Below are 26,270 nucleotides of genomic sequence, written 5' to 3' on the forward strand. Positions count from 1 at the left end.
TTCATCAAACATAGAGTCTAATGGTCTCTGTTTATTAAACATAAGGTCTAATGGTCTCTGTTCATCAAACATAAGGTCTAATGGTCTCTGTTCATCAAACATAGAGTCTAATGGTCTCTGTTTATCAAGCATAAGGTCTAATGGTCTCTGTTTATCAAACATAAGGTCTAATGGTCTCTGTTCGTCAAACATAAGGTCTAATGGTCTCTGTTCATCAAACAGAAGGTCTAATGGTCTCTGTTCATCAAACATAGGGTATAATGGTCTCTGTTTATCAAACATAGGGAATAATGGTCTCTGTTTATCAGACATAAGGTCTAATGGTCTTTGTTCATCAAACATGATTTGTCAGTTGTTGTCAGTGTGCTGTTTGTGTGTTATTCAAAATCAGGAGGAAATTGATTCGGATCGGCTAATTTTCAAACCGGTTTTAATTCCCGATGCTTTGCATTGACCGTTCTAATACGGCGAGCCCTGTTAAATAAGGATATTTTTATGCTGCGTGTTATGTTATGAAAGTTGTTAATAAGAGTCATGTTCTGAGAAAACTGGGCTTAATGCATGTGCGTAAAGTGTCATCCCAGATTAGCCTGTGCAGTCCGCACAGGCTAATCAGGGACGACACTTTCCGCTTTTATGGTATTTTTAGTTTCAAGGAAGTCCCTCCTTGCCGAAAATCAAGTTTAAGCGGAAAGTGTCGTCCCTTGTTAGCCTGTGCGGACTGCACAGGCTAATCTAGGACGAAACTTAACGCACATGCATTAAGCCCAGTTTTCTCATAACGCGACTCACAAAATCAAGACAACTATCTGCTGATAGAGTTTCTGGATTCAAAAAATGATTCCTCCTTTTGTATAATGTCTACTATAAAGTTATAAAAAGAAAAAACATGTATGTGATATTTATCGAGATTTAAATTAAATAATGAACATATGGCATTCAAATAGTGTTACCCATGTCCAATACAATTTTAACCCATAAGATCGCATCCTGCTTCGACGACTATCACATTGAGTGTTCCATTGGCATCAAGAGCTCTCTGATATAATAGAACGTTACCATGTAAACAGTTTTCATTTAGCGTTGTCCACTGTGACAGTTAACCATCCAAACGTAACGATGCATACAATTTAAAATCATTTTGAAATTTCTGCTCGCAACTTATATGAAGATAGTTTGAATATGGGGACCAAACATTAACCAATCTGCTTTCTCGTCTCTGTGCTTTTGCAAAACAATTCAACACCTCTAAAATATCATATACTTATTGATAATATAATTATGTAAATATTGAATAGTTCCTACTATTTTAATTTATTTATAATGTTTAAAACTATTACATTTTTTTTATAGAGTATAGAACAATAATACGTCTCTTGGTATTGCATATGCACATTTAATTTCTAGTTTTGCAAACTAAGTAAACACATCCGCCGACCCTTGTCTACTAAATACTTCGAGTGTTGTGTCGGTGTAGACCACCGAACTTGTATATCAAGACAAACCGGTCAAGTCCTATATCCTTGTTCAATAAAAATCTAGCCGCCTGCGAAAGACATGTGGCCGTACAGCACTTACGTTGTTAACTATTTAAGGCCTACGTTGTTTTAATTCGGTTTTCACTAACAGCAATAAAATGTTGATTTTTCAAATAACAAAATGACAAAATAGAACATTTCAAACTTTGGATGAATTTTAAAAAATATTATAATTTTGATATGAATGCTTCACACAAAACTGTACATTTTGGGGAACACATAAATGCAGGTAGGTTTTAATCAAACACGATCGAGGACACGTTCTAGCGTCAATTGAAAGAGTGGGACTTGAAAAAGCAAAACATGCATATTCCTGTAATAACCTAAGTGCGAATGTCCGTTACTGGCTGTAAATGTAGGAAATGATTTATAAATTGATCACACTGATGTTTAGTTAAACCACTGCTTGTCTGTCCGTGCCTGTTAGTCCACAAAGATGAGCAAGGCTGTGGTTTTCCTCTTCGTCATAGGTCTTATGATCTCCGTAGTGACAGGTAAGACTTGTGTTACAATTCATTCACTTAATTAGTGCTAAAACCGCTACTGCTTCTGCTACTGCTATTGTTGCTACTACTGCTGTTACTGATTATTCTCTAGCTTCTATTAGTGCTACTCTTAAGACTCAATTTTCTTTTTTTGTTATATAAGTTTATATAAGTCGAATATTGATAGAACGATTGTGGGGCGACATTTGTTAAAATCCGCTTTGACAACTGCTGGGCATCATATAAGCAACGTCATGCGAAAATGGGGTTTATGTCACATATGACCAGTGTGCGTTGTTTTGTTAGGAGCAAACTTGTCCGGTATAACGAGCAAGTCTCTGTGGTCTCATGAACGGACCACGGCAAGCGAAGCTCCTGGCCAGCCTGTCTATTCGCACACTATGAGTCGCGCTCTGAGAAAACTGGGCATAATGCATGTGCGTAAAGTGTCGTCCCAAATTATCCTGTGCAGTCCGCACAGGCTATGTGTAGTCCGCACAGGCTAATGAGGGACGACACTTTCCGCCTAAATTGGAATTGTGCTATGAAGAGACTTCATTTAAAGAAATATTGTCATAAAAGCGGAAACTGTCGTCCCTGTTAGCCTGTGCGGATTGCACAGGATAATCTGACACGACACTTTACGCACATGCATTATGCCCAGTTTTCTCAGAACACGACTCGTATTGTCAGGAGCTTCGCTTGCGGCATATGTCATACGCGAGTCATATGATAATAGTTCTAGGCTTGCAAGAAATTAAACGAGTATCAATACAACAAAATGTTCATGCAGGTAATTTATGCTCGTGTACATAAGTGTAAACAACTCTATGAAATAATTACAATGTAAACAGTTTAATATCGACAAATGTTCATCTCTAAGGTGATACTGCCTCTTTTCATCCTCACCAGCAATCCCCCTCCCCCACCCTGGCATTTTTAATACTGGCTAAAACCCGGCGTTGTTGATGTATTTTTAGCCTGGTGGTCGATGGATTCACCTCTTCGGTTTCTAGACGACTGTAACAGCGAAGCCTTGCGGACCTTTGCGACCAACTGCGGGCTCTCGGAGCACTCCATGGTACGCAGTTAATATCTACGATGGACACATTTGTTTTGTTGTTGTTGAACGACCGATTTAACAACTTTTTTGATTATTGTTGCGTATCGATTTGTACGGGGCAAGTAGGAAATCTGAGGTCTAGATATTAAACGCTTTACGGTTTGTTTGAGTATACGCTTAAAGTATAGACAAATGAGACATATTAAATGTTACATATGGGTCGTGCTCTGTAAAAAGGGGGTTTAATGCATGTTCGTAAAGTTTCTTCCCAGATTAGCTTGTGCAGTACACAGAGGCTTATCAGTGACGATACTTTTCGCTTTTATGATATTTTTATTATAAAGAAATACTCTTCTTAGAGAAAATTCAGTTTCGGCGGAAAGTGTCGTCTCTGATTAGCCTGTGTGGACTACACAGGCTAATCTGGGACGACACTTTATGCACATGTATTAAACCCCCTTTTCTTGAAGAGCAGCTCAACTTTAAAATTGCAAATTGACTTTTGCATGCGTGATAATATTTATTTGCAATAAGCTCTTATGGATTAGCAAATATCCCCTGTTTGTTGAACTAATACACGGCTCACGTCATAATAAGTATTTAACATCCATGACTTAAACGGACCATTTAACAGATTAGCAAATATCTCCTGTTTGTTGAACTATTACACGGCCACGTCACAATAAGTATTTAACATCCATGACGTAAACGGACCATTTAACAGATTAGCAAATATCTCCTGTTTGTTGAACTAATACATGGTCACGTCATAATAAGTATTTAACATCCATGACTTAAACGGACCATTTAACAGATTTTGGCATGTTCTGAAGTTTGCGAACTAATGCTTTAAATTCATGTAAACATCGGAACAAAAGAGTTTCAGTTAAAAACATAAATTAACCCGTTTATGCCTAGCGTTCTGAAAAAATGACTTTGAAAACAGCGTAGACCCAGATGAGATGCCGCATGATGCGCCGTCTCATCTGGGTCAGCGCTGTTTGCTTAAATGAATTTCAGTAAGTAATATTCTAAATATAGAAATACATATACAAGACATCCCTAATTTTTGAAATAAATTGGTCCAATTTAGAAGGACAGGAGAGTCCACTAGGCATAAATTGGTTAAAATTGAAGAATGAAAAAAACGTTATCCACACCTGGGCTCAAACCACTGAGCCTTGGAGCAAATTCGGCCAATCGTTATGACGGGATAATGCACGTAATTTAAACTTTGTATAGGTAATCCTTGTAATGTCACATGATTACACTATAATAAGGATAACAACACTATGATACCGATAACAACATAACTTTCCTAATTATACAATCGTTTCGCCTTTGTAGCGCTTTAGATTTTTCAGGTTTTTTAATCCTCTAAAAGATGCATACAATTGATATTTTAGAACACAACATATGCCCAGTATTACTGTTTCCTTATAAAAAAACATAGCTTCAACAATAATTTGCAATTCTGAAACAATATTTTTTTATCAATTTTGTAAATTTATCAAAACGTGAACAGGCCCCATTAAATACAATCAATGTTTGAATGATATAATCTTGCTATATCCACATTCCCAACGACAACTGTTAAAATATCCACAAAATATAACTGTGAACTTTTCTTTAAATGTATCATTATTTTAAATATGACATATTAATTTTATATTAAAGACAAGATATTCAAAATTTCCTTTCGGCATCTTACAAATGATTTACACAACATTTTACATACATGTAGTTAAGAAATTTTAGCATGAAACATGAATGCGAGCATTTGTACGTTGTCTTGTATAAATTGCTATTAACCCATTTATGCCTAGCGTCTAGAAAAAAGGCCTTGGTAAAAAGCATAGACCCAGATGAGACGCCGCATCATGCGGCGTCTTATCTGGGTCTGCGCTTTTTGCTTAAAGGCATTTTTTTATGAAATATTCTAAATATAAAAATAAATATACTAGACATCCCTAATTTTTTGGAAATAAATTGATCCAATTTATAAGGATGGGCGAGTCCACTTGGTATAATAGGGAAGAAAAACAATAGTTCAAGTAAAGGGAGAATAGTACGAAATTATTATACATGTATTTACAGCCACACTTGGTGTACACATGGTTAAATGGTATAAACAATAAAATTGACAAGGTTTCAATGGTGATAACCGCATGAACTTGCTCTACGAACTCCATGTTTAAATCGATACCTAGTTTTTAAGTATATGTTTCTTTGTTATCGACTGCAAATATGAACTCGTACGAAGGTCTGCTAAATGAAAAATACCAGACAACTTTTTGAGGGTTTCTCATTTTTGTTTTTTCTATTGACAGCGTAGTTGTTAAGTACAGAAAAATGTTCTTTTCAATATGGATGACAAATCACGCTCAACGTGGCATTTTCGAATACTAATAGACCATACCTGTGTACTTATGTCCATAGATACATGATCAACTCTGGCTATTATTCTCGATAGATTTAAGTATAAACAAAAATTATGACAGTATTGCATATGCCAGCGTTGACAGGAGATGCTTTACGGACGGAGTCGATGGAGAGGACAGTTTCTCACAAGGGAAACGAGGATAGAGTATGCAGGGAGTTGTAAATGTTTTAATGAAGAATGGCGTATCTGATACTGACATCGAATGGCTGGCGTCTGGACCTCCCAGATCTTCACAGTACGATGTGACCTTCAAGACAGAAGATAAGTGTATCTCGTTTTTGAATAAAATACAAATGCAAGCATCGTTGTCTCACCAAGGAGTACAATACAGATTTGTTAAGTACGGAAAGCAAATTGTATCATGTGGAATTGAAAATAGGAGATTTTAGTACCCACTCTGGGATGCGTGTGGTCACGGTGGAGTGTGACAGAGTTCAGCAGGAGTCCATTCCACACATAATTCAATTTGAGTGTGGCACAAAGGCCTTGATTACCATGAGGGGACGGCAGCCCCTTTGCCTCTATTGCCTAGAGGTTGGGCACGTCCGCAACACTTTCCCCAAAAATATCAATGCCATTTTTAAGAAAACGTAAGTGTTTCAGAAAACAACAAGGACACAACACCAAAGAAAAAGACAGACGGAGAGAAACGGACAGATGTTGAGAAACGAAAGGAAACAGAAGAGCATACAGACCAACCAGAACAGACGAAGATTGATGACGAGGGGTTTGAGACGGTGGGGAGTAAGAAGAAAGGAAAGAGCCAGGGAAGAAAGAAAAATGGAGAGAAGATACAAGAAATGGAAGTAGAAACAGAGGTAAGGGGCTCAACAAGAGGGAGGAAAGCAGATAGCAATGAAGACATGACCCCTATGCCTAAGAACAAGTTCAAAGTTTTAGATATAGACCCAGATGATTTGGAGGAACACCCACTAGTGATTGATTTAGATTCCCAAGATCTTGTTATGACCCCTGCTGAATAAACTCCTTTTATACAATTTTTTTTTAACAATTTCATAAACCTCTATCTACAAATACCAATTACTATTAACACTCAATTTTTTATATTACCTAGTGTAAAAAGTTCAATTGTATGTATATTTATCATTATATTTTATGTCTTAAAATATAATGTTGGCTTATATACCGAGCACACAGACAATTTGTGTGACCGATATATTAGCATAATACATTTTATGTCTTCACATTGTATATAGTATACTTTTTGTAATAAAATATAGCATATGTATAAATAAAATCGATGTAAATAATACGTATATATATGCAATTAAAAACTATTACTTTAAAATCTTATATAACAAAAATGCATTTTTTATTTTATAAACGTATAAAGAGCGTTCATATGCCTGTGTGTGTAAAAACTTTTTACTGTTATATATACTCAATCCATATCTATTATAAAACACCTTTTTTAAACACAATACTCAGCAACAATATATCTTTAATCTTTTTCCAATATCCTCGTGGTAAATTTGAGCGCATCTATCTGTTTCCAAATTACTTCGGTACGTAGTATATTCATTACAGCGAGTACAAAATCGTTGGCCTAGTCTCTTTTCTACCGGGTTTAAATCTTTTAAACACTATTATCGGTTTTTCAATCCTATCACTAAATCATGGACGTCGCACTTTTTTCTTTTAACTACAACCTGAGTTATAAACTAGAATATGGAGTTAAACATAGAAACTATAAATATTAACGGATTTCGATCCAAACAAAAACAAACCTTCATTAAATATCACATTTTAATTAATAAAACAAAATATATTATGCATACACGAAACCCATGTAGATGATTACAAAATGTCGAAACAAATAGAAAATTTAATGTCTGTATTGCATAGCAATTGGGCTTAAAAATAATGTACCAAAAAAACCTTAATTTGTTTAATCGGAATTCCTTTTTTCATACATTTATACCAAAACCAAAACATCCAATGCCGGATCGGTACGTATAGACTACGTGTAGACACATTTTAACACTATTGTTCCAACACTTAAGACATAGGTTAATGTTAAACTTTACCCTAAGTACAATTTACCGTAGGATGCATGAAATCAATTATCTACGCGGCAGAACAAATAAAATCCCCGAGTACACTGACACTTACTGCTGGTCGTCAGCACAATATTCAGGTAGTTCAAGACATAGGCCCAACATAACATCCCCTGCTGGAAGTGCCCTGCCAATATCTACTGGTTCTCCTGTAAAAACCACATATACATGAGTCGCACTCTGAGAAAACGGGGTTAAATGCATGTGCGTAGAGTGTCGACAGTTTCTACTGTTATTAAATCGCTCGTTTAGATAAAATCTCTTCTGAACAAAGCTCGAGTTGAGGCGGAGTGTGTCGTCCCTGATAAGCATGTGCGTACTGCACTGGCTAATATTTGACGACACTGTAAGAACACGCATTAAACTCGCTTTTCACAGAGCAAGTCTCAAAGTATGCACTGGTATTTATTATAAAGTAGTTGAACTGCGTGCATAATTGTGTATACATTTTTTTATTTCGAAATGTTTATCGTATCAAATGTACGTGACATACCCATTTACTGTCGCCTGTATGTATACAGAAACTATATATATATATGATATTCACTGTATACAATACATATACAATACATGTTTTGTCGGATCCAAAATTTGCAGAAACGATATATGCGCTTTATAATATCGGCACGAAATTTAAAAAAGCATGATTTTACATTCAATCAAAAGTCAAGTAAAGTTGAAAGGCTGTTTGATGCTTTAATTATGATGGCTCATACACTGATGCCAATTACCTAAAAAATTGTTCTTACAATCCAGTTTTTGTAGGATTTCTCATCTTCGCTGAATACTGTAACCCAACGAATACATCTTGGTACTTCTGAGATATTCACACCGCTGCGCAATACAAGCAGGATCCTCAATCTGCCGTCATCAACATCGGCAGTCAGGCCTTTTATGAGATTGAAAGAAAGCAGTTCGCTTTTCAGCGATTCTTTCGATACAATAACTATTATCCATCCTTCTCGGTTGTCACCATCTGAGAGCAGGAATCTTCCTGGTGTGTTTTCATGTCGTATGATGTTCATATGATGTTTTTGTAGCTCTTTTTCGATCTCTTCACAAGAATCTCCATCAATATCAAAACATGATATGTAAACACTCATCTGGAAAATTTGAGAAGTAAATAGATTAGATTGAACACATGTACATGTTGCTATAATGACTAACCTTATGCTGTCATCAAACACTGACTAGTGTTTACAAATATCGTTCACGTATGGATACGTAATTTAATTTAATCTAAATTTAAATATTTGATGAATACTAAAAATGAAAAGCAGGTATTTGTTTTAAGGGACAATAACTCATTACATATTTGTTATTAGTATGTTAACGAGAATGCGTTCTAATCCTCTCCATTTAATATATTTGAAGGTACTTTGAAGGTACATTGCCAGACTAATGTCCGTTCTTTGAATGTATCGGGCCAGGCATTCAAATGCTCCAGTACTATATGTGCATACATTATACAGTATCGATTAGTATGCAGATGCTTGTAAACTTATTCTTGCTGTGCACTTACCCTTTTAAAATCGGACAAAACGCCAGCTCTAATTAGAGAAGTTTCTGCCCCAGTCTTCTTGGTAGTGTTTGCCGTCGCTGCCTTAAACAACGCGACAGGAATATCGTTTTCATCTAAAAAATGAATTGCATTTTATCAGCTTAATAAGTATCAAGTAATTGTTCTTGAAAACGTCTATAATTATTTGATTATACATGTAACAGGTATTGTCTTATTAAGCTTATACCGAGCCAATTATCCAATCGATGTCTCTGCAACATCTCCCCGTAATGCGGGCAAATGCGACATGGAGTATAAATATCTAGCCCTATATTGTTTATATTTGCATGCCGATGTGCATGTTCTGACATAATAAAGAAACGTTAGATATCTTCACATGGAACGATTTCCAAGAAGTCACCCCATCCTTTCGCATCGATTATCTGCTGGTATGATTGACAGAAACGCTGGTGCTCGAGAGCGACATTTATTTTCCCAAGGTGCTGCTTTGCAAGATTTGATATTGCAGTTATCGTAGTTGGTACCTGGGCACAAACGTACAACTCGTTCTGAAAAAATGGCAGACGATTAAATCAAGAATTCGAGTGGTCAATCGAACACCGGAAAAATTGTACGCACTTGTCTGGAATGTTTACGGATTATTACAACATAATACGTGTAATTGTTACAATAAACGGTACCAAAATTTCATCGAAGTTGCTGATAATTAAAGCCACACATCTTATTTGGCATAGTAAATTTAAGTATAGATAAGAAACATATTTTATATATGCCAATTAAAATATATTTGGTAGTTACAAGGTAGACACACCCTGTCCTCAGTCGCTGGTGTGTAAATGCTCGGATGTCCTTAAAAGAATATACACATACTGATCCCCAATTGTCGGTGTGTAGACCGCCAACTGTCCTCTATTGTCCACTTATCAAAGTTCAGAGACTTTGCAATTACGTGGTTGGATGGAAATCTTTTATTTAAACATTGAGATTAAGTACATGTATAATTAATATATTATACTGCAAATTATAATCAACGTATTTACATGTTAATGGAAGTACATACATGTATGGTTATGCAACACACATACACATATATTTGAAAGAAAGAAAACACATAAAAGTTCTAACTATTAAATTATTAATCACAGAACGTAGCAGGCAAGCGAGACAATGACCAGTTTTATTGTGCATGTAGTCTCTCTTCCCGTGATAAATTCCATTTCAATTATAAAATGTGCCAAAGAGGCCGTATGACGCTCATTTGAGTTAACGTTCTGTAAAGGGTAATAAAACTTGAACTTGAACTTTCATAATATTGACACACATATATGTATAATAATTATATGTTTATATAGATTTTTACGCCACTGAAAAGCCGAGAAAGGCGAAACATATTTTGCTAAAAAAATAGTGCATGTAACGTCGTAAACGTTTTCTCGTTATACATGTATATATAATGATTACTAGAATCATAGATGGGTGCATGAGGATGAGTCCATCTACGCAATATTCATTTTACGATTCAACATATAGCGCCTAGCAGTATTGGAGTCATCAAGGGCAGGCTAATTGTGACCCCCGGTCATTATTTTAATAATCTTTCAAAACAAGTTTTGAATGATGCTAAACACAAAATATGAACGCTCTTTGATACTGTTTGATTTCGGAGCATTAAACAATATGCTGTTCTGGATTCAAAACGGCATTGTCAATTCAATGAAAAAATGTGATTCATATGTGTGTGCGCGAACTAAGTTCACCCATATTTATTTTATATGGGTTATCAAAATCAAATAACATGCCGTGATATTGATCTGACACTCAGAGGGTGGTTAATTTATATTTCCACGTGCGTTTTGACAAATATGAAATAGGAAAAAAAATGATACATAGACCACTTACATGTTGTTGTTCAAGAAAATCTTAAAAGGAACTTTATCAACCTGAAAATTATCCAAATAATTTAGGGCTTCATGGAAATATGTATGAATGATTTAAAATATTTAATAATGTTTGCTGTGCATAGCTACTGTAAAAGAGACAGCCTAATTTGACAGTTAACACATGCATCTATTCGAAGACCAATTAAGGTGTGATATCGTAATGACATAGATTTGTTTCTTCCGAATGTTTCAAGCTATATTTCAAGCAAACCCGAGTTTTATTCACTTGTAGTCGGGCTATATCATTAAAATTCTGCGTTATTTTCCTGATAAACGCATACGTGTTAAAATTGACCATTTACAAGGACTTTATATTTTGTGATGTACATTGATCCAGTGGATTCATTAGTAAAGTTTGCAACAGTGTGAGCTAAGGCCGAACACGTTTGTGTTTCCTGTGTCATTGTTTGAAAAAATAGGAAATCATTTTATTCAGCGGATAATAATTCTTTTATTCAGAATTATTATCAACTTAACATGCATTCTGACACCGATTGCCTTACTTAAAGTTCAGCCGTGTTTTACGTACGCATCTTTTGTAGGTTATGATTACATGTATTATGTAATGCGCCATGTTTGTGCAGATTCAGTATACGTATGGGTCTTTTGTTCCAGTTCATGACAATATGCAGTTTTCAGAATAATCTATAAACATACAGCCAGCGACAACAAATTGAGTATTTCAGGTCACTGGAATCTCAATAATCTTTGTCTGGTATATTATGGCGACAGAAATGTGACATGCATCTATGCGCACGTGTTTTAATTAGGTGATAAAAACAGATATGGCATTAAAACAAAGCGGCAATAATGTTTGAATATGCCTATCAAATGTTGACATGTAATTAACACCAGCTGATACAAGCTAAGGGACAGAGCGTAGCCTATTTAAAACTTTTAGGGGAAACTTATTTTACTGATTATGCATGTTAGCTGGCTGGATTTGATGATAATATCTCTACGTACAAAAAGCACGCGTTCCGTGGCACGGTACTAAATGTACAGTAGTTTTGCAGTTACTTGTGTCGGGTGCAGAGTTTTTATAGTGTTTTATTTGTCTACGCATATCATGGTTGATAGTTGATTTTTAAAGGCTACAATTATAAAGCTTTCTTCCCACGATAATGCCAAAAGTATGTTGTTGACCAACAAATAGGGTCGGTATAATAGCAACTTTTCTTTGCTACATCTGACTGTTGAAACAAACAGAAACATATCCGAAACATGTTTTGGCCAAGCTAACGTCTTTTCCATGCGCTGATTTACCTTTCTGGAATTACAATACGTTTCGACAAAAATTAAGCAAAAAATGGTAGAAGGCGAATATCAGTCTTTTAACGCAAATCCTTTGTTCTTAAAGGCATCTCATTGCGTAAAAAGTCATGATCTTATACCGGTAAACCTGCCACGTGAAACTCATTTTGTCATGCTTCGATGATTGAATAACTTAAGGCCATGACATCGAGAACAAAATATATGTCCACTATGCGCACTAACACATTATATGCAGAACATGGGTATAACGAGGGTACCTCACAATTAACGATTCATATTGGTATCAATATAATTATCATTGAACTGAGTATTCGTGGGAATAAAGCGTAAATTGTCAATATTTATACTTCATACTATGAATAGGGATCAAAAGATTACAGTAATGTATTTAAGCTTAGGCAACAAATTATATACAATTATACTTTTATAATTAACTGATGACGGAATATGCAGACGTGCAGACGTGTGCCTTGTTTTCAAAATTACTTGACAACGCGACCGACTTATACAAATCGGCCCGACTCAAAAATTTACGGCGTGAATCAAACACTATTAAGATTCATGTTAATTGTAACAAAGCTTTATAGCTGATAACGATTTATTATTATTATTACAGTTGCAGGTTAAAATATGTAAATGTTTTATTCTTACAGGTACATGGATGCGGTCCAGAGTGCGGAAGCGCTAATGAGAGGACATTAAGACTTGAAAGTTATAGTACCAGAGACCAAGTAAAGAACATAACAATCATTCAATCAATTCAAAACACGTTTTACATACCAGGATCAAACATTGACAGTTTTAACGTCATCATACTTGTGTTACCCCTAACCCTAAACTTGTTATTGGACGTTCAATAATAATGAAGTAACTGCGCATTTGGCTAAGCAAGATTGCGTACCACAGTCCGGTAAATGAACACAGTTCTACGATGCTTTTTTATATTATGATATAAGTAGTTAGGTTATATATATTTACCTCACCATACCTCCAGCTTCCCCTTGCATTTAAAATCAAAGAAATTGTTTTACAAAATTGGGAGTGACCTCTAAAACGTATTGTGTATTCATCGAGAATGGTGTAGTATGATCATAAGACGGCTAAGGTTATGTACATTTTTGTAACTGACTTACTTAATCCAAACTATAATGTTAAATGTAAATCATAAATACAAAGTTGTATGCTGTGTACATTTACCAGAATACTAAAAAGCCATCATAATACATTTCCAAATTACTAAAAAGAGTACATTACACTTATTTTTATAGTATATACACAATTTAGCTGTTGATAAAACTTGTTTTGTGTGCGTAATTTGCAATGTTGTGTATTTGCCTAAAGTAAACGAAGGTTTTCAGATTTTTAAAAACCTGTAACACAAGTTCTTTTCAAATATAAATATTAAATAATAAAAAAGCAAAACCAAATTTCGATACATGTGTTAAGTTTCAATGAATAAGTTCAAATCCTTTGATGATGATAATAATAATATTTATGTTGCTAAGATTGTCTAAATAACTTGGTCCATTCCATTATACATTATGTGAAAGAGTTTAGAATCACAGGAGCTCCGAATTATTTGCATATTTCTAATTAAGTTAAACAATGCAATATTTGTAAAGATATACATTAGGAAAATATGAAAAGGGAAGGCATTTTTCGCAAAATATTGCCAAATATGCAGACAAATGCATTTCTCAACAGTTTACATGTGTACTCGTTAGTGGAGTGATTGTAAATTACTTAATGATTTGTAATGCTATTAAAACAGGTGTTGGTCACAGAAAGTGACAAATGTCCCCGATCCAGCTATATTCCAAAATGGGGACAGACGGATTGACGGAAAGACTGACGGACGGACGATTCAGTTACTATATTCCACCCTTTAGAGCATAAAAACATAACAGGGAAATATGCTTTACTATCATTAGTGAGACATTGAAGGTTTTGTAAATGATTTGAAAATTATGCATTTAGCCTTGAGCGATGTAGATGTAATTAATAGAACACCAAAGAATAAAAAAATATTATTTTAAATATTAAAAAAGGGTATTATTTTAAATATTAAAAAAAAGGTTATCTGTTGTGATTCTAAACTACGTCGCTTACTGTGTGTTTCCTGTGAATTTCCTTTTTAGGTCATGTTTCCATTATATCTCTATTTGTTTACGTTTCATTCCTTTTCATATAAGTTGCTTTGTCATTTATCAGTTTTTATTTTAGTCGTGTGCGTGTGTCTGTCCTCATTGTTGAGTTCTTTAAAAACAGCCGCATTATTAAACCAATTAAGCTTTTTATACGCATAGTTCAAGGACGAAACACCACGGGTGCTATTTTTTATTAGTTTGCGTTTACGTTTTTATTTAAATGCAATATAGTAGACAACTCCTGCCGTTTCCCAATAAACAAAAATGGGACATTGACGTATTGAGTTTTATATTGCAATTTACATACAGTCAATGATCGATTCACTGAAGAATTCCATTCACTTGTTTAAATGTTGTTGCTATCCTTTGGATAGAGATCAGACAAATTAGAAAACAACCCTGTAATAAATGTACGAGTAACTTCTTACATGGCATAGGTAGCGTATGTTTTTTATTCTAGATTTTTATGCTTTTTACTCATCTTCTTGTTTTAACTTGGTAATCTTCCTTTCGAGTTTATACTGTGTAACTTTTACCTTTAATATTTCGCCTAGTAATATATATTCTTCTGAAAATAAACGATACAACAAGTGTATGTATTTCTTTTTGGTATGTTCGTTTTTTACCGAAGGATAACCCACTAAAGTAGCACATAGCAACTAATTTCCAGTGGAGTCCTATATACAGGCCTGACAGGTGCTGATTTTAATTTGAGAGACAGCTTCAAATACACGGGATTCCGGGTGCGCTACCCTAGCTCTTTGCGAAGAGACCCCATGATTAGTTACGACAAGTTTGATGTATAGCACCGATACTCGCAAGGCATGTTTCCTGGGTATTCTGAAACCAATACTTAGCCTTTGATTTCCATGGTTACTAACCAGAACTTTCAACATGGACGGTGGTGAAGCCAGGATTTGAACTCAGAACCCCTCGATCCTAAATCCAGCACTCGACCACTGAGCCACCGCCGCATATCAATTCCGTTTTAATTGTTTGGCTTATCGTGCTAGCAATCTAGGAGAATATATCAATCTTTTCACATGAAAAAATGATTAACTCCTATTGTGTGATGTTTTCTCACTTAATGGTGCGTTCTGCAATGCTAAAAGGCCGTATTTAGAAATTATCTGTCAATGGAATATGGAAAACTTCGTTTTGCCAAAGTTCTGATGTTCGAGGTTTAACTGTATGAGGATATTTTAGGAAAATGACAATGATATATCGCTGCCTGATTGTTACAAAGCAGTTATTTTAACGGCAAGGGGCTATGTGCGCCAAACTCCTGAGGAGCTGTCTAATCAGGGTAGACATGATTTGTAAAGGACGACCGACAAAATAAAAACTTTGACCTAAATATTTCCCCGGGGATAGGCTAAGGAGGATCAAAATGACCTACCCTCGGGCGCTGTTACCATTTTTTTTTACCATAATACAATGTACTTTTTTTACATTTCTCATGCCTAGACCCGGAATATTTTGCATATTTAGGAAGGTATTGGCCCGGGTCAGGGGGGATAATCAAGCGCGCCATGTGCGTTGTTAAGGTTATTTTTGGGCCTAAAAAGGCCATTTTGAGAACGTATTGTGAGTTTTTTTCAAAATATATTAATATTTAATAATATTTAAGTAGATGTTATTGAATTTAAGAATAAATCGAAAAAATGTTCAAGAACAGTTGAAAAATGTTTGATAGGGATCCAAAAAACGATTTAAAAAAAATGCATTGATTGTTAGCCCGTTTCTTATTGAAATATTGTTAGGCTAGTCAGAGGTGTCACAAAGCTATATTTTTCCGGTAGAACAAAGTACCAACGACACATTAATGTGCGTGTTCGGGATATAGATGTGCCCCGGGGTCGAAATAGTGTGTGTCAAAGAGGGTAACCCTCGTGAAACGTGCTCAACTGAGCATATTTGTGAAATACTGTATGTTCTATTTCGAAACCAAGATGCATGTAGATTAAATTGCTGACGGAGGTGCACATGTAATCCAATACAAAGCCTATAATAAGTAACAATCGCAATAAGGCTGTAACTGAACACTGAAGTTTATAACATTTTACATAGTCACTTACCCCTCATTATGTTCTTATACAAACGCAATTGCTAATGTAGTCAATTGATTTTTATATGGGAAACAAAAGCTATGTATTTAGTGGTCAGATGTATAGATTTTATTGAAAATAAATTACAAAATTAGTGATGAAACGAGTTTTGTTTTACGGGGAAGGTTTACTTTTTCGATAGGTTCAAACATGTTTTTAATATAAAACATGCTGTATTATCCCTTCATAATTATGTTAATACTGATAAGTAGGGTATACCGTTCAATTAACACACTGTTAATTTCTATATTTCGTTTACTATAAACGTTTGTGAAAAAAAGTAATAACCATGACAAAAATCCACCTCGTAAAGACTCCATGGAAGACTCCATGGAAGATTCTGCGTTGAGCATTGCATAACCACAGTTTGTCCATGCAGCTGCTAATGGCCGAAGTGTCAGTGTGTAACGGGTTTCAAGGGACATTGTGTAATAATAAATGCAATTTTAATCATGCATTAAAATAAAATTAATAATCGTGCCGGGATCATAGCACCGACTTGCGTATAAAAAGAATCTGTAAGTTTCTTATATATTTCTCTATAATATATTTCTTTTAATATATTTCTGTAAGTTCACGTTTTCACACTGTTTTGCACACTCTTATTGGCAACACAATCAGAAAATACCAAGATGAGATAGATCCTTATACACGTGCATTACACTCCCTCACTCTTGGTTTTTACATCTTGGCTTTGTTATATGTTTTGCTTTGCTTTTTAGGAATAATAATCATATTACGATGTCAGAATAAATATAGAACTTTCACGGAATATGCTAAGATTAATAATATTATATTTTTAAACAAAAGGTGAATGCTAGCCGAACATTATGCGTTCTCGTGGTATTTTCTCAGGTTTAAACATTTTGTAATCGCCACAAATAGCTCATTGCGCAAAATTCTGAAACAACAGATTTTTCCCTTTGTTTCATCATCATCAACACCACTTTTCAGAATTGTTAAATTGTTCAACCAACCGTCAATTTCGATTTAGCTGAAAGTCGGTGCATTCGCCGAACCGGAGCCGGCACTACGGTGTGGTTTTATTACGTGCATTTTACTGTAATATTTTTGTAAACCATTCGGTACTACATTCAAAACTATAATGATTACAGAATAACTCATACATTATTTTTTCTACGTCTATAGAAAACCACTCGCGTTTCGTGTTAAAGGTAAAGCAAAGCTATCTCGATTTTGGTAGTAAGAAGTTAAACATTTCAAATACGATAGGTCGGTTTATGTCGTATCGCCTAATATAATTGTTCCTTAAATGTTGATAGGCATTGCATTCAAAAATGAAATTCATTCTCAATATCTGCACTATAACAAATTTGGCAAAGTCTTTGTTTATGGTCTGTTTCTTGACATCCATACCTACGTGTATGCATTCTGAAATTATGTACACAAATACGTATTATAATAACAGCAGTTCTTTAGTTTAATGTTCTTGCATTTATGTCATCCAACGTTGAACATCAAAACTAGGCAGTAACATTGTGCAAGTTCAACCAAACAGATAAAAAGCCGTATTTTGTAGCAGTGTGTTTATGATTACAAACCAGTTTTGTTTTCCGCTTTCGACATGTATCAGGGACCTGTTCACAACATAATAATAATTATAAATATATTATGAGATCTACATATTTAAAATACATCTTTTAGAATCTTAACCTATCTACTGTATTCGCCCCATTTACGCCCATACTATTATAAGCAATCATTAAAAGAATTTTTAAGTTGTTGGCTTATAACCGCCCAGTTCCTCGACGAGAAATATATATCAACATGTACATGAAATAATGTCATAATGGCATCTAGGTTCGTTAAGGTCGTTTTTATTCCTTCGTTTATAACACCTGAACGATATTTATACACCCACAAACGACGTTTAAGGGGTAGGTACTGTATATAGGTGTAGGTCGGTCCGTTTCATGGTTTCTGCTCAATAACGTGAGTTTGGTTTGACATGAAACTTGGTAGGATAGTACCTTGTATCGATACCTTGCTTGGGATTGATTTTGGGGTCCATCAGGTCAAGGTCAATGTCACTCCAATCAATAATTTCAATTCCATATGAGATACCGTAACAAAACTAATTTAAAAGGATGCTAATGACAGACAGCGCCTCGGATTGCTGTTAGGATCTCTGGGATCAAGGTCAATGTCATTGTGACTTAAAATAAGAGAATTGATCCGTATCATGGTTTCCACTCAATGACTTGAGTTTGGTTTGACCTGTCAACATAAAACTTGGTAGGATAGTACCTTGTACCTAGACTGATTTTGGGATCCGGTAGGTCAAGGTTAATGTCACTGTGCCTTAAAATTGAATATATTTAGCTTTGGTTCTAGTAAGCGCCCATCGTAGTTATATTCAGGTATTAAACATGGAAGTTTCGTTGCTTAAGCAAAGCTGCAGGCTTATATAAAATATGTGGTTCTAATGGATATGTCTATGCCCCTATTAACATAATGTTCAGTTTAGATTAGAAATACATATTTTGTGCACATACACATTATTAAGGATGTTACTCCCGGGATGTTGTTGTTCATTAAGCAGAGCGGTTCCAGATGATGTTACATGTATCAACTCATTCAGCTCTGAACATTAATTAAAACGGAGGATTATCATGAATACTTTTAAGTACTTTTAACAATGAGTCATTTAATTTGTTTAGTACATGTATTATATCACCTGCCTATATTGTTGTGTACATCCTTGTAACAGTGGCCAAGGGTTCACCAGATTTCCTAACATTAAGTACAAACCCATAAAGTAAATAAATGCGCGCTATTTGTCAATCTCTAAGACAGGCGTGAAAGAGGAACTCAACTTTTAGCAAATATACGTCACCGGGATCAATGACTCTAAATATACGGTATACACTGGCCTACATTATAATATACATAATTGTGAAATTTTAATAAGTCGAGAACGATCTATGACGTCGCGAATTTCGTGACGTCATTGTTGGGTCATTGATCATGTGACTGCTAACCTAATACACGCGTGTAACTTCAGTTCGGCGACAAATGAGACGTCTGACTTGGAGAGAATGGCAGCTTCACGGAGAAAACGGATGAAAATCAAGTACGTATATATTATTTGTTATTTTCAATATTATAGTAATGCTTATTATACTAAAATGCATATGTAATACAGGTCTTTATTCATCTACGTGCATTTATATATATATGTATTTTGTGTTTTTTATACCGTCATAAAGCATATCATAACCACGTGTTTTTATACCGGGTAGAATTTGTGAAATTTTGTGCTATTTGACGTGACCAGGTGCTAAAATAGTATGATAATTATGATGTTTTTGATGGGTCCGGCTGCCCTGTATAGTCGCTTTATGCCAGACCCTGGCCACAATAACTGAGAATAAATTCGATACGACAACTCATTGTGCTGTTTTCCCCCACCGCCGATGTTTCTTGAAGGACAGCTGGCTGCTACAAGCAGGTAGGGCCTAGTTAATTGGTAAATGTACGAAATCACCAGATGCGTTTGTTAAATGACAGAGACTGTTAAAACGACGTTCGACCCAGACCAATTTAATTAATCTCTCAGTTAAAAATTCTGTCTACATTTTCGGTCCAATCAATTTGCTTCTGAATCAAAGTGGATTAAACATGTGTTAGACCACTGTTCTGCAACATGTTTTCTGGCTTTGTTATTTCATACTTTTTATATGCCCGTCCTAAGACGGGTCGTATTATGGGAACCAAATCGCGCCCGGGGTCAGGCGGCGGCGGCGTCCACAACGATGCCCGCTCTCTTAATCAAACAGTTTCATCCGATCCTCTTCAAATTTGGTGGACTGTTTGTGGCCATAATATCTCGGTCAAGTTCGATAACAAGTTAGATCTGCCCAGGCACTTCCGGATTATGGCTCTTGAATTCAATACATATCGAATATCACTACTCATGCACATATTTCCTAGTGCAAACGACTTCTTAAAGGGACATGTTCAAAGATTGACGCATCGAAAACAAAATCGAATTTTAGTTGCGAATTCCTAAAAACAACTTTAGTATTTATATTGCGGATGATACTTGAAAATGCTGTCGTCAAAATATTGTTTTATATTTATCAGTTGATTTTTATTAAACATTCATTATGCATTGTTTACGTGAACAGATTGAACAGTTTGAAATGTTCTATGTTTTTTATAAAGATAACTGACAACACGACACAATATAACATACAGCCACTTTAGAAAAAGAAGAATGCTTTTCCACAAGCATTCGGTTGCAAAAGGATTCAGATTGACATCGAGATAGATTTATCTCTTTTCGTATTTCGTCCGTCTGGTTTATAATGGCTTGTAAAGACATTAAATGGAGTGCCTTTTTATGTACTCAAACAAACGTGATTTTAAAAACTTTACATTAAATGGCAGATATGCGCGGGGAAAAGAAACCTCTTAGGTCAAGACGCACATCTTAGATAATACGGATACATTAATAAATGCTTATTGTCTGCGTTTTTAAGATATGAAGATTTAATAAACCTATGTTTAAGAGACGCGGTCACATAATTGTCTACTGTATTTTATGCATGTATGTTTTTCAACGTCTTTTCCATAGTATCCCTTGTGAGCTAGGGAGCCTTTAGAAGATCTTCTCCGTAGATATCTGGTACTCGTTCTACCAGGATAGCGGAGAATGTTACATACAAGCTGGGGCTAACGAAACAATCTAGCTTATATTAATAGGATTGACTTCTTTCTTACCTTGACATCGTATAACAACGGAATTACAAACATGATCAACAATAGCGTGAAAAATTGGATTCAGGCAAGCAAATAGTCGCCCCAAAACGAAATATGATATTCATTATTCAAACCTCAGGGTATGGGGTAAAAGATATAGCGTTGACTGCTTCGTATACCAGAGAAGGAGAAAAACATAAGGTCTAATGGTCTCTGTACATCAAACATAAGGTCTAATAGTCTATGTTCATCAAACATAAGGTCTAATGGTCTCTTTTCATCAAACATAAGGTCTTATGGTCTATGTTCATTAAACATAAGGTCTAATGGTCTCTGTTCATCAAACATAAGGTCTAATGGTCTCTGTTTATCAGACATAAGGTCTAATGGTCTCTGTTCATCAAACATAATTTGTCAGATGTTTTCAGTGTGCTGTTTGTGTGTTATTCAAAATCAGGAGGAACCTGATTCGGATCGGCTAATTTTCAAACCGGTTATAATCCCCGATGCTTTGCATTGACCGTTCTGATACGGTGATCCCTGTTTAATTAGTATATTTTTATGCTGCGAGTTATGCTATGAAAGTTGTTAATAAGAGTCGTGTTCTGAGAAAACTGGGCTTAATGCATGTGCGTAAAGTGTCATTACAGATTAGCCTGTGAAGTCCGCATAGGCTAATCAGGGACGACACTTTCCGCTTTTATGGTATTTTTAGTTTCAAGGAAGTCCCTCTGTGCCGAAAATCAAGTTAAGGCGGAAAGTGTCATCCCTTATTAACCTGTATAGGCTAATCTAGGACGACACTTTACGCACATGCATTAAGCCCAGTTTTCTCAGAACGTTACTCACAAAATCAAGACAACTATCTCCTGATAGAGTTTCTGGATTCAAAAAATGTTTCCTGCTTTTGTATAATTTCTACTATAAAGTTATAAAAAGGAAAAACATGTATGCGATATTTATCGAGATTTAATTTAAATAATGAACATATGGCATTCGAAGAGTGTTACCCATGTCCAATACAATTTTAACCCATAAGATCGCATCCTGCCTCGACGACTATCCCATTGAGTGTTCCATTGGAATCAAGAGCTCTCTGATATAATAGAACGTTACCATGTAAACAGTTTTCATTTAGCGTTGTCCACTGTGACAGTTAACCATCCAAACGTAACGATGCATACAATTCAAACTCAATTTGAAATTACTGCTCGCAACTTATATGAAGATAGTTTAAATATGGGGACCAAACATTAACCCATCTGCTATCACGTCTCTGTGCTTTTGCAAAACAATGCAACACCTCTAAAATATCATATACTTCTTGATAATATAATTATGTAAATATTGAATAGTTCCTACTATTATTATTTATTTTTAATGTTTAAAACTATTACATTTTTATAGAGTATAGAACAATAATAAGTTTCTTGGTATTGCATATGCACATTTAATTTCTAGTATTGCAAAGGAAGTAAACACACCCGCCGACCCTTGTCTACTAGATACCTCGAGTGTTGTGTCGGTGTAGACTACCGCACTTGTATATCAAGACAAACCGGTCATGTCCTATATCCTTGTTCAATAAAAATCTAGCCGCCTGCGAAAGACATGAGGCCGTACAGCACTTACGTTTGTTAATTATTTTAAGGCCTACGTTGTTTAAATTCGGTTTTCATTAACAGCAATAAAATGTTTATTTTTCAAATAACAAAATGACCAAATGGAACATTTCCAACTTTGCATGGATATTAAAAAATATTATAATTTTGATATGAATGCTTCACACAAAACTGTACATTTTGGGGAACACATAAATGTAGGTAGGTTTTAATCATACACGATCGAGGACACGTTCTAGCGTCAATAGAAATAGTGGGACTTGAAAAAGAAAAACATGCATACTCCTGTAATAGCCTAACTGCGAATGTCCGTTACTGGCTGTAAATGTAGGAAATGATTTATAAATTGATCACACTGATGTTCAGTTAAACCACTGCTTGTCTGTCCGTGCCTGTTAGTCCACAAAGATGAGCAAGGCTGTGGTTTTCCTCTTCGTCATAGGTCTTATGATCTCCGTAGTGACAGGTAAGACTTGTGTTGCAATTCATTCACTTAATTAGTGCTAAAACCGCTACTGCTTCTGCTACTGCTATTGTTGCTACTACTGCTGTTACTGATTATTCTCTTGCTTCTTTTAGTGCTACTTTTAAGACTCAATTTTCTTTTTTTGTTATATAAGTTCATATAAGTCGAATATTGATAGAACGATTGTGGGGGCGACATTTGTTAAAATCCGCTTTGACAACTGCTGGGCATCATTTAAGCAACGTCATGCGAAAATGGGGTTTATGTCATATATGACCAGTGTGCGTTGTTTGGTTAGGAGTCAACCTGTCCGGTATAACGAGCAAGGCTCCGTGGTCTCATGAACGGACCGCGGCAAGCGAAGCTCCTGGCCAGCCTTTCTATTCGCACACTATGAGTCGCGTTCTGAGAAAACTTGGCATAATGCATGTGCGTAAAGTGTCGTCCCAGATTATCCTGTGCAGTCCGCACAGGCTATGTGAAGTCCGCACAGGCTAATAAGGGACGACACTTTCCAACTAAATTGGAATTATGCTAAGAAGAGACTTCATTTAAAGAAAAATTGTCACAAAAGCGGAAACTTTCGTCCCTGATTAGCCTGTGCGGATTGCACTGGCTAATCTGGCACGACACTTTACGCACATGCATTATGCCCAGTTTTCTCAGAACACGTCTCGTATTGTCAGGAGCTACGCTTGCGGCATATGTCATACGCGGGTCATATGATAATAGTTCTACGCTTGCAAGAAATTAAACGAGTATCAATACAACAAAATGTTCATGCAGGTTATTTATGCTCGTGTACATAAGTGTAAACAACTCTATGAAATAATTACAATGTAAAAAGTTTAATATCGACAAATGTTCATATATAAGGTCATACTGCCTCTTTTCATCCTCACCAGCAATCCCCCTCCCCCACCCCGGCATTTTTAATACTGGCTAAAACCCGGCTTTGTTGATGTATTTTAAGCCTGGTGGTCGACGGACTCAACTCTTCGGTTTCCAGACGACTGTAACAGCGAAGCCTTGCGGACCTTTGCGACCAACTGCGGGCTCTCGGAGCACTCCATGGTACGCACTTAATATCTACGATGGACACATTTGTTTTGTTGTTGTTGAACGATCGATTTAACAACTTTTTTATTATTGTTGGTCATCGATTTGTACGGGGCAAGTAGGAAATCTGAGGTCTTGATATTAAACACTTTACGGTTTGGTTGAGTATACGCTTACAATATTGACAAATGAGACATATTAAATGTTACATATGGGTCGTGCTCTGTAAAAAGGGGGTTTAATGCATGTTCGTAAAGTTTCTTCCCAGATTAGCTTGTGCAGTCCACACAGGCTTATCAGTGACGATACTTTCCGCTTTTATGATATTTTTATTTGAAGAAATACTCTTCTTAGAGAAAATTTAGGTTTCGACGAAAAGTGTCGTCCCTGATTAGCCTGTGTGGACTGCACAGGCTAATCTGGGATGACACTTTTTGCACATGCATTAAACCTTTTTTTTCGCAAAGCACTGAAATTATGTTTATTTGTACAATTAGGGGAACCACTACATCCTGAGGGATCCAAAGAGGAATGACATCAACAACATCGTCATAGTGATACCAGATGACTTGCGAGATTTCGGCACTTGCGAGAAAATCGTTCGAGATCTCAATGAGAGATGCAATAAGGATTACTTCGACTACTAACGCTATGTTAACATCAATCTTGGCTTTTCACGTTTCTTCGTCGTTATACTCTTAGATCAGATTTTTAATAAGAACTGTATTTTAGTGGTATAAATTATTACATTCGTACAATTGTTTATCAAATACGATACAATACTTTAGTGTGTTCTAAAGACAAACTATTTTAACAAACAATCTGGTCTTAATGCATGTAGTGAAAGTGTCACCCTTGTTCTGCGTGTGTAATTACTGGCTAATCATGGACGACTCTTTCCGCATTTAGGGAATTGTTCGTGCTCAAGAAGTATTTTCTAAACGAAAGTCCAATAATGGCCCAAAGTGGTGTCCCTGATTAGCCGGTTTGGACTGCTCAGATTATTTATTACGACGCTTTACGCACATGCGTTAAGCCCAGTTTTTCAAGAATGCTGTTAATTTAAACAAAACGAATCGATTGGTTTCAGGCTGAGACCAGGAGCTGTAAACTTTTATTTGCCGTAAATATCTGTAAATTTCTAAACTTTGTTTTATGTATTTAAGGCCGCTTCTGCTAATACATATTATCGTCTCGAACTTTTTGTATTTGTTAAATGAACATACTTTGTCTGTGGAAAGTGTTGCAAAATACACTCACCTTTGATAAAAAGGCTTTTAATACTTTGTATTCGATGTACTGGGGTCTACATTGTAGATATAATAACAGAAAGAAAATTACACAGTGGTTTGATAATAATTATTTAAAATATGTGGATCATGGGTTTGTCATAAAACCAAGGCTTATTAATTTGTGATTCTTGCTTATAGTATTCTAACAGATACATTTGGATATGTACGTACTAGATTAAGCGTACATTTAAATGGGAAAACCGGAAATCAAAGACAGGGGATATATTAAAATTGGACAATGCTCTATGAAAACGGAGTTCAATGCAGGTGCTTAAAGTGTCGTCCCAGATTAATCTGTGCAGTCCACACATATTGTTCAGGAACAACGTTTTCCCTCTAAACTAGATTCTTGCTAAGAAGAGACTTTCTTGACGGGAAAAATATAATAAAAGCGGAAAGTGTTGTCCCTGATTAGCCTGCGCGGACTGCTCAAGCTAATCTGGGACTACACTTTATGCACATGTATTAAACCCCCTTTTCTTAAAGAGCAGCTCAATTTTAAAATTG

The 26,270-nt window shown here is 35.6% G+C and overlaps 2 protein-coding genes across 14 annotated transcripts in view; one reads left to right on the top strand and one right to left on the bottom strand.

The window, feature by feature from the left end:
• The first annotated feature begins 1,930 nt into the window (after positions 1-1,930).
• On the top strand, positions 1,931-25,765 carry LOC127867151 (uncharacterized). Of its 2 annotated transcripts, none has more exons than XM_052408199.1 (3): positions 1,931-2,032; positions 24,386-24,486; positions 24,969-25,765. In XM_052408199.1, exons 1-3 carry the CDS (start codon positions 1,975-1,977, stop codon positions 25,116-25,118), a joined length of 309 nt encoding a protein of 102 aa, XP_052264159.1. In that variant the 5' UTR covers positions 1,931-1,974; the 3' UTR covers positions 25,119-25,765. The 2 variants fall into 2 exon arrangements, with proteins under 2 accessions (XP_052264159.1, XP_052264158.1); XM_052408198.1 differs by lacking the exon at positions 1,931-2,032 and adding an exon at positions 23,273-23,412 and having other exon boundaries at positions 24,969-25,761.
• LOC127867148 (uncharacterized) overlaps positions 4,627-26,270 on the bottom strand; it is a 33,666-nt gene continuing 12,022 nt past the window's right edge. The window contains exons 6-9 of one of the 12 annotated variants that reach the window (XR_008043329.1): positions 8,339-8,710; positions 7,663-7,756; positions 6,957-7,199; positions 4,627-5,776 (exon numbers count right to left, since the gene is read on the bottom strand). Coding sequence is in view for 1 of the 12 variants with exons in the window: in XM_052408196.1 (XP_052264156.1) it covers positions 7,745-7,756; positions 8,357-8,710; positions 9,130-9,242 (479 nt within the window). In the remaining 11 variants the exon portion in view is untranslated. Of the gene's footprint in view, positions 5,777-6,956; positions 7,200-7,588; positions 7,757-8,338; positions 8,711-9,129; positions 9,243-9,286; positions 9,678-26,270 lie in introns of those variants that run through there. The other 11 variants (XR_008043323.1, XR_008043326.1, XR_008043320.1 and 8 more) reach the window with 11 other exon arrangements.

The sequence above is a fragment of the Dreissena polymorpha genome, chromosome 2 (assembly GCF_020536995.1).
Source record: "Dreissena polymorpha isolate Duluth1 chromosome 2, UMN_Dpol_1.0, whole genome shotgun sequence".
Taxonomy (NCBI): Eukaryota; Metazoa; Mollusca; class Bivalvia; order Myida; family Dreissenidae; genus Dreissena; species Dreissena polymorpha.

Bases quoted from the DNA above. Each gene is read 5' to 3' on its own strand.
- LOC127867151 (XM_052408199.1), top strand. From the start codon at position 1,975: ATGAGCAAGGCTGTGGTTTTCCTCTTCGTCATAGGTCTTATGATCTCC. The intron at 2,033-24,385 runs GTAAGACTTGTG...ATGTATTTTAAG, and splicing joins TATGATCTCCGTAGTGACAG to CCTGGTGGTCGACGGACTCA. The intron at 24,487-24,968 runs GTACGCACTTAA...TTGTACAATTAG, and splicing joins GGCTCTCGGAGCACTCCATG to GGGAACCACTACATCCTGAG.